The sequence below is a fragment of the Bombus vancouverensis genome, chromosome 11 (assembly GCF_051014615.1).
Source record: "Bombus vancouverensis nearcticus chromosome 11, iyBomVanc1_principal, whole genome shotgun sequence".
Lineage (NCBI taxonomy): Eukaryota > Metazoa > Arthropoda > Insecta > Hymenoptera > Apidae > Bombus > Bombus vancouverensis.
In genome coordinates, this window is record NC_134921.1 from 6,951,811 (window position 1) to 6,964,725 (window position 12,915).

The following is a 12,915-nucleotide window of genomic DNA, read 5'->3' on the forward strand; positions in this document are numbered from 1 at the left end:
GCACGCGGCTCCGAACCAACAGTCGTCTGAGTCTACGTCTTTTTTTCCTTTTGCGACTAATTCCGCAGGTGTACACGCTCCGAGCATAAGCAGTCATCGTCGCCGACGACGATTTGCGCTCGGGGTCTCCTCCTCACGAGGCAGTCGCGCCTGTCTGCTTCTATATTAGCGGCTTCACGCTGTTGCCTGCACGCTTGTCTGCGTGCGAACAAACGAAAGGGCGAAAAGACGGCGAAGGACGAAGCGGAGAGGAGCGCAAGACTCGGGGATGCTCGCTTAGAAACGTGTTTAAGGAGCGGCGCGATGTAGGAAGGAAAGAAAGAGTGTAAGTATGGCGTGCTGTAACAAAACACAGTCTAGAAGCGGACCAAAGCCTCTACCAGCCTAGGACAACAAAGGCCCCCGGGACTTGCCTCCCGATCACGTCCCGCGGCTCTATATTGCTTTGCCTCCTCCTTTTTATCCTTCTTTCTTTCCACTCCACGTTCACTCCATTCCACGCTCATTCCATTTTTCGTTTCTCCATTCTTCTCTTTCTTCTCGCGAGGTAGAACCACTGAATTTGTCGCTGAATTTTTTATCGCCACGATCTCCAGGCGATCTCGAGCTCTTTTGTTGCATTATGAAACAGTCGAGTACGGAAAATTTCGAGTTACCGTTTGTTCCAAGAAGACTTATTCGTTCTCTTATTTTGTTCTTTGTGATCGATGAAAGAAAAGAAAGCAATTCGTTTCAAGAAGAAAAAGTCGATCGGTGATTACAAAGCCTCGTATCGTAACTGAAAAACCATCTGACCGTCATTTGATACCGCGGAACGGTATCCAGGCGAAAAAATGGCGTGGACGAAACAAGATCAAGGGCGAGACAAAGGAACGTTTAATTACTAAACGCGAAAGACGCTCGGCCCCGCGGATGCATTATACGGATTCCTGCGGTCCGAAAAAGAAGCGACCGGTTCACCAGACCGATATATGTATACGCACACCGCGAGTGGTCCATTAACAATAATTTCGACAGTGAATCGGTCCGGGATAGCCCTTCTCGCTCCGCGCCGTACACTAAGAGATAAAGAGGGAGCAAGAGAGAAAGAAACACGCCTGAAGGAGGAATCCTTTCTCGGTAGAAAGGAAACGGGGGAAAAAAGGAGGAAGGAAGGGAACACGGGCGTGCAAACCCGTTTGGCCGTTAGCAGACTCCTTCAGACAAGCACACGCTCTAGCTCGCTCCGACGCAGGACGATCGTTTGCCGCGCTCACGGCTAAAAGTCTGAGCTGCTCTTTTGCTCCTGCCAGCTTGTACACTGACCTATATTCGATGGAACCGGGTCTGGAGACTCCAAGCAGCCAACCATCGGAGACCCACTAGCCCGAAGAAGTCCACGGATCGATGTGTGTGTTTATGTACACGTATGTGTCTGTACCGCTTCTTATATGTATACGAACATACAAAGATATATAGGCAAGGAGACGTCTTTACTCTTCTCTCTGTATCGATCGTCATTTTACCATACTGGGTGATCTATAAATGCATGTCAATATTTCAGAGCGTCCAATCTACACATTGAAGTAAGCAGAGAGTGTTACATAGTCATATATCTTACGTATCCCAGTTTTCAAGCTGTAGATCATCAAAGAAAATGTTGAAAAGTGTCTTCGGTGCTTCGTGCCTCGGTAAACTTTACTATACACCTTAGTACTAACTGTATAAATAGCTGAAGTATATATGACATTATCTAAACTTCGCAAAGGATATCGATCGATACGAACCGGACAGAATTTCAAACAGTCAGTATCATAGTTGCGTATTACTGTTTTACGAATGAAACTTGAAAATAAAAATTGAAAGACGCGTTTTGACGTAAAGATCAAAGACGTCGCATAACAATCATTCAACGTATAGATTCACACCGTAAAGTATCGGCATGCATTTATCACCCTATATGGCGTATAGTTTTTAGCCAAGTGTTTTTTTAGAGAGAAAAATATATCTATCGGGCCCCAAAGCCGCTATTTTCCAGTTTACGCGTCCGGTACGTGCTTCGTTGCGTCGAATGATGCAGTTAGATCGATGCAGCCTGCACACTGCACACTCGGCCCGGTCAAGCAGAAGCTATTTATGTGCCCGGTGCTTCTGAATCTTTTAGCGTGTGACGCACTTCGGGGACTATCTGGCGCACGATAATCGATCCCACCGTTCGCGGAGATGAGATCTGCTGATCGGTGAACTTGCTCCGTAGGCACACGTGGGCGTAGCCGACGTTTCAGGTGGTCGGTGTCACGTTCTTGATGCTTGAGACCCAGCGTACACCTCTCCGTTACCAAGGAGCGTTTTTCATTTTTCCAGCATCGAGAGATGGAAGGAAACGTTTTTCTCCCGCCTTAATGGTTTTCAGTTTCATGCGAGTTTAATGACAAAGCGCAAAGAGTTATACATATGTGCTTTTTATATCGTAATACAAGCGACTTTGCGTATTTCTGCTTAGCCGTGGAAATGACGCACAAGTCGCACAGATATGCCTGTTTTAACATTTACGACCGAGGAAAATGTTCATGGGAACGATTTGCGCCGTTTCCGTGTAACGAGCATGAAAAGCAGTTGACATTCCTGCAATTTTTAAGCATACTCGTGGTACCTCCTAGAGGAATTGTAACTCTACTTTACGCAGAAGTGCATTCTCCGATCTTTCCATGACTAGTATTACGATTGAAATTTCGAAATATTCTTGAAATTAAAAAGAAAGTGTTCCTTTTCTTGGAAGTACGTATAACGATTTCTCCTCAGCCTTTTTTATGATTGGAATTCCCAAATAAAATCCTCGCAACTTTTTATAAAAACTGTAAACATACTTGAAAAATCCATCTTCTAATTTCTACTGGATTTTTTTTTAGTGATGTGTTTTATAAAAGTTGTTCCACACGTTACACGCGCATCTCGCGACATTATTTCTACCTTTTCTTAGTATTGAAATTTCTAAGCAATATCCTAGAAATCTTTTATCAAAATTGTACTCCATTTTAAAAGTGTATCATCTGAATTTTCTACATTTTCTCATTTTTCTACATTTTCTTATACTTGAGAGCTTTTTATGAAAATTGTATCATATTTTAGAAGTATGTTCTCCAATATTATGATAGAAAAGTAAAGAAACATTTTACATCAGAACGTCAATAGCTCAAGTGGGAAAACAGATGGTAAAGTGTATTTTGAGCAAGATGGTCGAGTATTTCTGCCCAACAGCATCGGCAATTTCCCGACTCGATTCTGTGACGAATAGAAGCTTTCATTTTTGCTTTTCCTGTCGCGCGGCCCGGGATATTCGAAACGACCGGATATATCCTGCCACGGATTTGGGTTAAGCGAGGATCATCGCAGTCATGCTCCTTATAACTTAGATTGAAACATCCCGCCACGAAACTTAACCGATTTCACGGTTTGTACACCGAGATCAGACATCTTGAATCTCGCTCCGGTCGAGATTCTCTATACCGACTTGTTCTCGTGATTTTGATCGTGACATCTTGGCTATTAAGTACTTTCAAAATTAAAGGATGCTAAATCATTCTGGTAAACTTATTCGAGCACTTAGAAATTGTTCATTCTTTATAAAAATCGTAAGTACACGCCATAAGCAATTTGACAAGTACATTTTATTACCATTAAAACTATCACAATGATCAAATTGATTTTATCGTCAGAATGAGATTATCATAGAAATAATAATAAATAATTCTTTAGAAATTTTATAAATATACAAAGGTGCATTATCGACGATATAAAGGATTTCTAGTAAATTACAATAAGATCCATATATCTGGATAACGAGAAATTCATATAATTGCAGTTCATACAATAAAAACAGGATTTTTCATTTCGTATAACAAGAGTTTCAATACAACTTCACTTAGTTGCGCTTCAATTGAAATTTCGTCTAAATAAATGGCTTTCATAAAAACGGACTTCTATTGTATACGGATAAAGATTTATTTTCTCCTCCCATTATCCATTTTTTTCATCCTGAAGTGTCTGACGAGATTCTCGTGGTTTAAACCTCAGTAATTCTATCGGTACACGAAACTAAAGATATTCGTGTGGAAAACATATATCTGTGGAATAAACCGAGAGAGTATCTCTAATATGAGCCATATCGAAACGTAGGTTTCATAAATATGCAAAATATCATTTGCATTCGCAGCACGAATGCTCCAACGTACGCGTGGGCAGACAGCTATGAAATTTCGGAATGACTCTATTAAATTGATCGGTTACCAGGTTACGATTTTATCTGGTCCAATTATCCAAGCAAAGTTTACGCGCATGTATAATCCCAGTCGCGTTACCATCGAGTGATTTTCACTTTCCACGAGTCGATCCACTGTGATGTCGCGATGAACGATGATCAATCGTTTAAGGTTCGCGTAGGTGCTTTACGTTGTGGCATTGAAAAACGATCGATAATTGGCAGTACACAGTACGACAGGCACCGGAAAGTTCCGATTAAGTTCGCGCGATTATCACGGTCGATAGTAATATAGTTGCACTTTAATGCGTGCTCCGTTATTTGCATGATTATAGGTGTACGCGATTATAAAGCGTGCGCGAACGGTGGGTACGCGATCGAGATAAGTGAAGGGTTGGCCGGTGATAAACACGCTCGTGATTGATATCGAAACACGCGTAAAGATGTCGATTAAAGAAGCTCGATATCACGTTGCCTGACAGTAGAAAAAAGGAAATGACGCACAAATTACGCGTGAACGTTTTAATATCGTTGAGCCAGTGCTGTATGCAAATACAATTCGTTTCGGTGTTTCGCAAATGTCAATGAACCTGAGTGTATACGCGAAAACGAATATACTGTCTTTGAAAGAACTCGTTCGCACGGCGCGTGTAACGAGCGTGCTGTAAACCGATTTGCATATCGAATAGAAAGCGAACGAATAAATCAGAGTGGAGCGTTCAAGTTGATTTTCTTGCATCATCACGACGCGTCGTAGCGAATAAACGCGAGACTCTGCAAATATATATTACCGCTGCCGCGACAAAACTCGTTGAATTATCGAGAAATTATGTAGTTGAAGTAGTACGAGGAACTAAAAACTTCTTCCAACGAAACTTTCAGCCGAGGGAACCGAACTAAACTTTTGCCACAATCACGCGACCAAACAATCTTCCAGGTTAAAAAGCACACGCCTGCGGAACTTGGTTCGATTGGAAACACACGACGTGGAATAATTAAAAACTTTCGTGGCCGCTCTTCTAAACGAGAATAACTTGGTTTTATCGTAATCGGTCTCTTCACGGTGCGTAACATTATTACAATCTTTGGGGATCGAGCTTGGCGAACAAAACATGGCCCAGTTTCCTGTTTCTTACGCATCACATCCGTTTCCATCGACGATTCAGAGCAGAACACAGAGAAAGAGAGAGAGAGAGAGAGAGACAGACAGAGAGATGTGAGAGAGAGCGAAGTGGGGGAGAGGAGACGTAAAGAAAAACTGTGAGAAAGACTAGGTTAATAACGAACCTTCCAAAGAGGCTCGATTCCATTTTCCACCCCATCATCTCGTATCTGCCTCATTAGCACTTCTGACCGTCGAATGAGAGAAAGAGAAGAAAAGAGAGAGAAGGTGTGGAAGCGGCGTCGCTGAGAAAGGCAAGCCAAACCCAGCTGAATACAGCTGCAAATGAGGGGCATCAACGATGCTGCGGTGGTCGCTTGTACCCCTAGCTATAGTTGCTTCCCTGTATGAAAGATGCAGAAGCGCTAAATGAAGAGCCTGGTCACTGGAATAGCGTTGGATATCAGGGACGATGTGAAACAGGCCGAGATGTGACGAGCTTTGATCAGACCATACCGTCCATCTTTCATTTTCTTACTCTGGCTTCTTCGTTCTTGTCGCATTCACAATTCTTTCTGGGTTGAACCACCACAGCCGGAATAAATTAGGTGACTTTCCCTCCTCTCCATTCTCGGTGAACTAGTTTTCTGGAATTCTTCCTTCGACGCGTTAAAAGTATAATATTTCCTCTTCTTTTTCGTATTAGTCTCTAGATGATAAATTGACGCGGATCTAACGTTCGACAGATTTACGATTAACATTCGATTTACATATATTATAGATTATATGATATTACGCAAGTCACGCGCAAGGTACCCGTACCGATGGTATAAATTATAACGAGATTAACAGTCGGTAATCGTAGCATGGAAAATAGAATTCGTTTCGATCGACGAGCACCGAGGTTGATGGAAAGCTGGTATGGCCGGGGGAAAGGTGTGCGAGCATAGTGTAGCGCAACGTTACGCAATACCTGGACGAAATATTAAAGAGAAATATTTGCAGACGAATGTCGCGACTATCTTACGGCGTTCCGTGTGTTTCGTGTAATTTTATATAATGCAGTTTATATCCGTTGATGTTGCTTCCTGAAATTTTCCTACGTGACGTCACGTTGTACAACATCCATCACACCCCGTGTATTCGAAAGACATAAAGGTGGATAGAAACGTCGTCGAGGGATTCAATAAACGTAAATTTCAATGACACGACGAACAGCTTCCAGCGTTCTGATGCATGTTTCCCATAACTGTGTATAAGTAAGTTTGAACACTCGGGATTGTACATAGTGCCTCTAAAGATATTTCATTGAAAGTTTCTAAATTTCGGAAAAATTTCGATATCGGTGGTGAAAGATAACAGAAAGTCAAACACTTTTCGTCCCCACGGCGATAATAGATAAGCTCGAGTGTTCGAATTACTCGGCATCGACGTTCTCCTCGTTGTACGTGTACAGTGTACACAGATGGCATGCAGATTACTCGCGTTCTTAACTCGTGTTAAACTTTATTAAAAATATATGGAACCCATTGTTATATTCGTTGAATATAAAAAAAATTATTTATTTTGTAGGAAAATGATTCTTAAGAGAATTATTCAATTCGAGTTTCCAGAATCAGAACACCAAACTACCCCGAAAGGCTCCGTACCTTTCTTACGAAATTCCACCAAAAACCTTGACCTTGATACAAACTAGAATACTTCATCCCTTCCACGCCTCATACACACAAGCCCCTCCAAGTCTACTCCTGTAATAATGATACCCACTGCTTATCACCATCCAAGCAACAGTGATATCAAAAACCTTGACCTCCGTCTGAAGTGGTCCTTTCCTTTCTAGTTTCTTCGAACCTACCACAATGACCATGCTAGTGAACTCTTATCTTACCAAAGCTACCATTCTAAATTCCCTCAATTTATACTATTCATTCTATTGTCCAAGTCACCCTATTCTAATAAGAACAAAGCAAAATGTCGTACGACTTTCAATACTTCGCTTCTAAAAGCAAATAAAATTCATTTTTCTCTCAATTCCAAGGCACAACTCGCAGAAATAATTAACTTACCGGATTGTTAGTGAGTGCCGAGGTAGACGCAGCGGTAGGATGATGATCGTAATCCAGGTAATCGTCCCGACTCCTCTCCGTGTCGTCCCTGTCGTCCCTAATGTCCCGGATGTCTCGAAAGTCCCTAAGGTCCCGAGGGTCCCTGATATCGCGTAAGTCCCGAAAGTCGCGGAGGTCGCGTTCTCGGAGGTCGCGTTCTCGGAGGTCGCGTTCTCGGAGGTCGCAACGGCTCACGTGGTCCCGTTCACCGCGAAGCTGCCTCGACATCGCCGTCGGCTCCTCCTCCTGCGAGTCGAGCAGCAGCTGCTCGGCTCCACCGCCACCTCCTCCACCACCGCCACCGCCACCTCCAACACCACCTCCGCGTCGGGCGGGATAACGCAGGAGGTCACACCATCCTATATCCTCCTCCGCCCCTCCGGCGACCTCGCCGCGGGGCAACCGAGCCGTGCCTGGGGCCCTCACGACCGATCTGCCTCGAACCTCCTGCCCCCGCGGCCCCCCGGGGGGCTCCGCCACATCACACCCAAACGCTACGCTTCTTGGACCCCTCACGACCTAACTCTTCTGCTTCCACTACGCACCACCCTCTTCTTCTCTTATATTTTCTCTTATATTTCTTCTCTTCACTTCTAGTTTCTTTTCTTTTCTCGGTTTTATTTTTCTTTTTAGCTTCTTCCCTTCGGCTCGATTTTAGTAGGTTATCGTCTTCGCTGAGTTTGTCTTCTCTGAAACGGAATCTGAGCGACTAGTGGTGACAGAACGACGATGGATCAGCGGATGTAGCGAGAGAGTGGCGGCTGAAGGTGACGCGTTTGGCGAAACGCTTCGAGTGCCTGTAAACAGAGGGTGAAGGGTTAGCACGATCCATTCAAATGTGATTGAAGCTCCGAGATTTTTGATAGATTTGCTTTCTTACTTGGGATTTGACTATCGTTAGTGAATGTCACGAATGGATTTCAGGAAATTATATTTGGTTGGTTTCTGCTCTTTTTGCTCAAGTTATAGCGGGTGTAGAGAATGTAATTTTATTTGAACTAGTTAAGAAGTTGTAACGATGATACGTTTACGCTATATTGTATGTATATCGGTCAAAGGTTGATGAAACAGATTAATGGTTGTAATAGCTCGTCGTAGGAAAATATCCGTGGATATGTTTTTACATACAAACACACACACACGCACGCACACGAAGAGACTATTCGATAAAGGAACCCGAAAGATTCCACAGACTTTGTTATATGATATAACGCTATCGTAACTACGTAAGAAGTAAATTCAATTTTCACACCGTTACCATACGTCGCGACGGATAATTCAATTTAAATTTAGTGAGCCAAGCTATTTTGACACAATGACACGTGTTCCCCTATTGTTCTGTTGTGTGCTCTAATCAATGTTTCGCTAGAGGTTTACATTTCTTGCCTGGGTGGACTAATTATTACTTCCGCAACAATGGAAATTTCATTCAAACTTGAATACAACCTCATTTAAATATTACACAAAGATTATCATTAGATTTGAATATAAAATTTTCTTCGATATTTTCTTACTTGTATATTAAATAATATCACATAGAAAAATTCAATGAAAAGTATCCACACTAGTCAAGAAATAATTTTTTTGCAACACGATTAAACGTTAAGTCAATCAACAATGTCGTAAAGTTTCTCGCAAACTACCACAAACTCGATCAAACTGTTAGCACGGTGATGGTTGGAACAATAGCAAGGTCAGCCTCGATTCGTTAAATCGATGATCATTAATTAACGCGTCACCGCCGGAAGACGCCGGACCGATGATAGTGATAACACGGAACTCCTCTCTGCCAAGGTCAGACTCGACCATTCGGAAGTTATGGCTGCTCTGAACCGTTACCTTGAGAGGCTAGCGCAGAAAGTGACGTGTCTCCGACCTACGGGAACCTTGTACACCCTTGTCGAAACACGGAAGAGAACGTAGCGGTGCGAAGAGAATCGACGCGCGAACTGCCGTAAAATCAGACGATAAACCAGTGCGTAAAGTCCTCCCTGGCGTTCCAGCCTTTCGAAGGAGAGAGGGTGGCAACGAAGCTCACACAAGGTGGGGTAAGTTGAGGTTAGGTCACGCCGCAGACCGCGAATGTAGGGTTGTGGGTCGCGCCCGGTCGAGCTCAGCTGCGCTACGACCTAAAGGGGTTGCGGCTTGTCTCTGGTCAGACACGCCACAGGCCACTCGGCCGTTCCCTTTATTTCTCTACAGAAGATACTCTAATGAACCGTCTCTGTAATTTCCCTATCGATCTTCCCTCTACTTTTCACAGGCTAATGCGTAAAGAAACGAGTTACGTGACAGTAGAAAGTGACCGTCACGAGTCAGACCGAGAGTCAGACGCGCTGACGCGTCGTCCGAGTATCGTAACGGTATCGTAACGTTATTTTTCGAGATAATTAGATTCTATAAATGAGACAACGAAGAACGGGTGCCAATCCATTCTGTGTTACAAGGTATAGTCCAAAAGGCACAAAGATACAGACAGAACACCATATAAAAAGTCAAGAAAATCACGGGGCCAAAACATCCCCTGAAACTTACTCGATCGGCTGTTCGACCCGGAGTCTTCGTATCGCTACCTTTCCAGTTAAAATGCGAACACACCACTGGGGATCACTTTTCGCGCGCGTCTCACGTTCTACCGGAAGCAAGATCGGCTGAAGACGCGTACGATGCCTGGTACAAGCTAAAATAGAACAAGGCTAGTCCGCGACGAGAACGAATTTCCGCGTGGACGATCCGGCGGCAAGAAAGTGTCCACGACGTCGAAATGACGGTGACGGTTGGGCCGTGCTCGCGTCGACGGCTGCTGCTACCGTGGCTCGCGCTACCTCGGCCGGTCTCGGTCGGCCTCGTCCTTAGTCGGTCTCGCTCGGCTCTTGTATCGTGACGTTGCGCGGGGACGCGAAAACCCCGGCGGTCTAGAGTATCGATCGCATGCGCTAGCGCACGCGAGCTACGCTGCGGCGCGTCAACACGCGCCTTTCTCGACTGATGTAAGGGTTGCGAGACACGTGGTTGCGTTTCCGTTCCAAGATCGTTTCTTTTTTCTTCGCTGCACTCAAGATAAAGGAGTCTTGATTGGACTGTTGGATGAAAGAGAGGAATGTTTTAGTGGGAACTGAGACGGAAAGAGCGAGTTCGACGAGGTAGGCTGCTGATCTGCTGGGAGAGAATCCAGGTGTCAAGGGATGACCTTGCTTAAACGCATTCATTGCAACAGCAGCGTCTGATAGTTGTAGCTGAGTATTATCATGTATGAAGATACTGCGATAGAATTGATAAATTTTATATTGAAAGCCCTCTAAAATATTTTTGTTGATATTTATGTATAAAGCTTGTAGGTTTATTTAAAGGAAAGTAGTTGACGATGAAATAAAGTAGAGAACAACGGAAAGAATACCCAATATCTTCCGCAGTTCCATTTAAATTAAACGATGTTTCTTTCACTCCTTTTATCATCTAAATTGCAAATACGATCCACAGACTTTTCCAACTATAGTTTATCAGTGGATAACCGTATTGCGGTAGATTCCACCAGCACCCCGTGATGAATTAACGAACCTACATCGGTTCTGTAGCAACGTTTCGATTCAGGGTTGTCGAGTGGCGTAAAACGGAGCGATTGAAATAAATTTTATTAAGAATGTGTCGCTTATCATTAGACGCTGACTCGTTATCGCAATGATCTCTCGTTGCACACGGTCGGTTTTGAAATGACGACGCGTCGTTAAGCTGTTTACCATGAAGCAGTCATTAAGAGCAGCGCTTTCATTTAATCACACGTTATTAACTTACGCTTAATACTGCGGGCTTAAGCTGGCTGAAAACTGGTATAATTACCGACCATTATAATTAGTTAAACAGACCATGTGTTCTATGCGTATCTACATGTTCATAAATAATCGATGTTAACAAGATACGAAGTTTGACTCGATCTCATCTGGCCGTGGTATTTGAAGCTCGTGGCGTTCCACGCGACAGGGGGATGAAACCACCCTCAAGTGCTCATCGAACATCCCGACATCTGACGGAGGGTAAAAGAAGTGTCATGGGAGAAAATAGCTCGCAAAAGAAGAAACGGTCTACAGTTTTCTGCGCGAAGGTAGCCACCCTCCTCGCAATTTCATCCGTGATTTCACTCTGGAGCTCTCCTTACCGACCATCAATGATAACACTCCAAGTTTACTCCCAATGACCACTAGCTTTCGATAAAGACGCACTTACTTTGGACGAATGGCTACGTTCCAATCGAATGTTATTGATCGTAAAACAAAGTGCTAGGGACGTTAAGTAAATGGGAGCTTGCACCATACAGTGCTGCAGGCTGGTGGCTGGAATCAGAACATGTCTCTCTCAACAATAATCGTTTTAAGTGGCTGTTTAAAGAATGACACGTTCTTGCATGATTTTCTAGACCTCCGGATATGAAAGTTATTTTACAATTATTTGGGAAAACTATCGTTTATATCGCTGAAAGTTACATGGTACCTCTTACGTCGATTCTTATTTTCTTAGAAATCAGCTACTGCGATTGCTTAAAAGAGAAAGACGAAAATTCAAAAATGTTTCACTCGTAACTTTCTAAAAGTTACCATACTAATTATTTTTAACGAGGATAATGATGTAACCGTTTCTGGAAATCCAAGTTATACGTCCTCCATGTAGATTCTTATTTTTATAAAAACTAAGCAATAGCGATCGACTAAAAACGAAACCAAGAATCTTTGAACTTCCAATCCAAGGGTGGCTCCCGATGGTCCTCAATTCTGAACTCAAGAGTTCTGTATCCACTATGAAAAAAACCTTTTTCCGCCGAACATCGTGAACACCCGTCAACTTTTCCCTTTGAAAGTCATCTGTACCCGCACGGGAAGCAACCCTTTCTACCTGTTCTAGCGCGTTATCCGATCATCGATCAACCGCGAGAAGGATCATCAGACAGCGTCTGTCTGGTGACACGAGGGGCGTCACATAGCGGGACTTCCGGTCGGAAGCAGCGGTCTAGGTATCGTGACGCGTGTGTACCGAGCGAGTCGGAGAGTGTCGGGCGCGACGCTAGCTCGCAGCCAGCTCTACGTCCATCATCCCCGCGGCTACGCCGTAAGGTGGCAACGTTGCTCTCGCGCGAGAGAGGTTTGGAAACAGGCGCAAGGGGCAATGCTACCGCTCGCGCCAACAATGTACGCTGGTAGGGGAAGGTATGCAGACTGTATAGTATGGAGTATAGAGCGTCCTAGGAGCGTGTTCACGTTATTCTGGTGGGGGCGAGTCGTCTAGCGTGAGACGGAGAGCTAAACGCGAGGAATAGTGGGGACAAGTCAACAGGCCGTGTGGTGGGGATGAAAGACGAGGTAGCGAGAGAGGGAGGGTAAAGGCGAGAGCAGGAAAGAGGTAGAAAGAGGAGAGGGAGCGAGAGGCAGCCGAAAGCGTATAGCGGCCCATAATTCGGTGCGCCGCCCCGCAATCAGGTTCGT

At 44.2% G+C, this 12,915-nt stretch overlaps 2 protein-coding genes across 11 annotated transcripts in view; one reads left to right on the plus strand and one right to left on the minus strand.

The window, feature by feature from the left end:
• The window catches only part of Ca-beta (Calcium channel protein beta subunit), a 97,235-nt gene that overhangs the window by 83,303 nt on the left and 1,017 nt on the right, over positions 1-12,915 (minus strand). For 4 of the 10 annotated variants that reach the window (XR_013059490.1, XM_033350099.2, XM_076622599.1 and 1 more), the window contains exons 1-2: positions 9,980-10,264; positions 7,406-8,241 (exon numbers count right to left, since the gene is read on the minus strand). Coding sequence is in view for 9 of the 10 variants with exons in the window: in XM_033350099.2 (XP_033205990.1) it covers positions 7,406-7,672 (267 nt within the window). In the remaining variant the exon portion in view is untranslated. Of the gene's footprint in view, positions 1-7,405; positions 8,242-9,283; positions 9,401-9,979; positions 10,266-12,915 lie in introns of those variants that run through there. The other 6 variants (XM_033350100.2, XM_033350096.2, XM_033350093.2 and 3 more) reach the window with 3 other exon arrangements.
• The window catches only part of LOC117166476 (protein abrupt), a 78,431-nt gene continuing 78,277 nt past the window's right edge, over positions 12,762-12,915 (plus strand). Inside the window, exon 1 of the mRNA XM_076622591.1 lies at positions 12,762-12,909. The gene's annotated coding sequence lies outside the window, so the exon portion shown is untranslated. The remainder of the gene's footprint in view (positions 12,910-12,915) is intronic.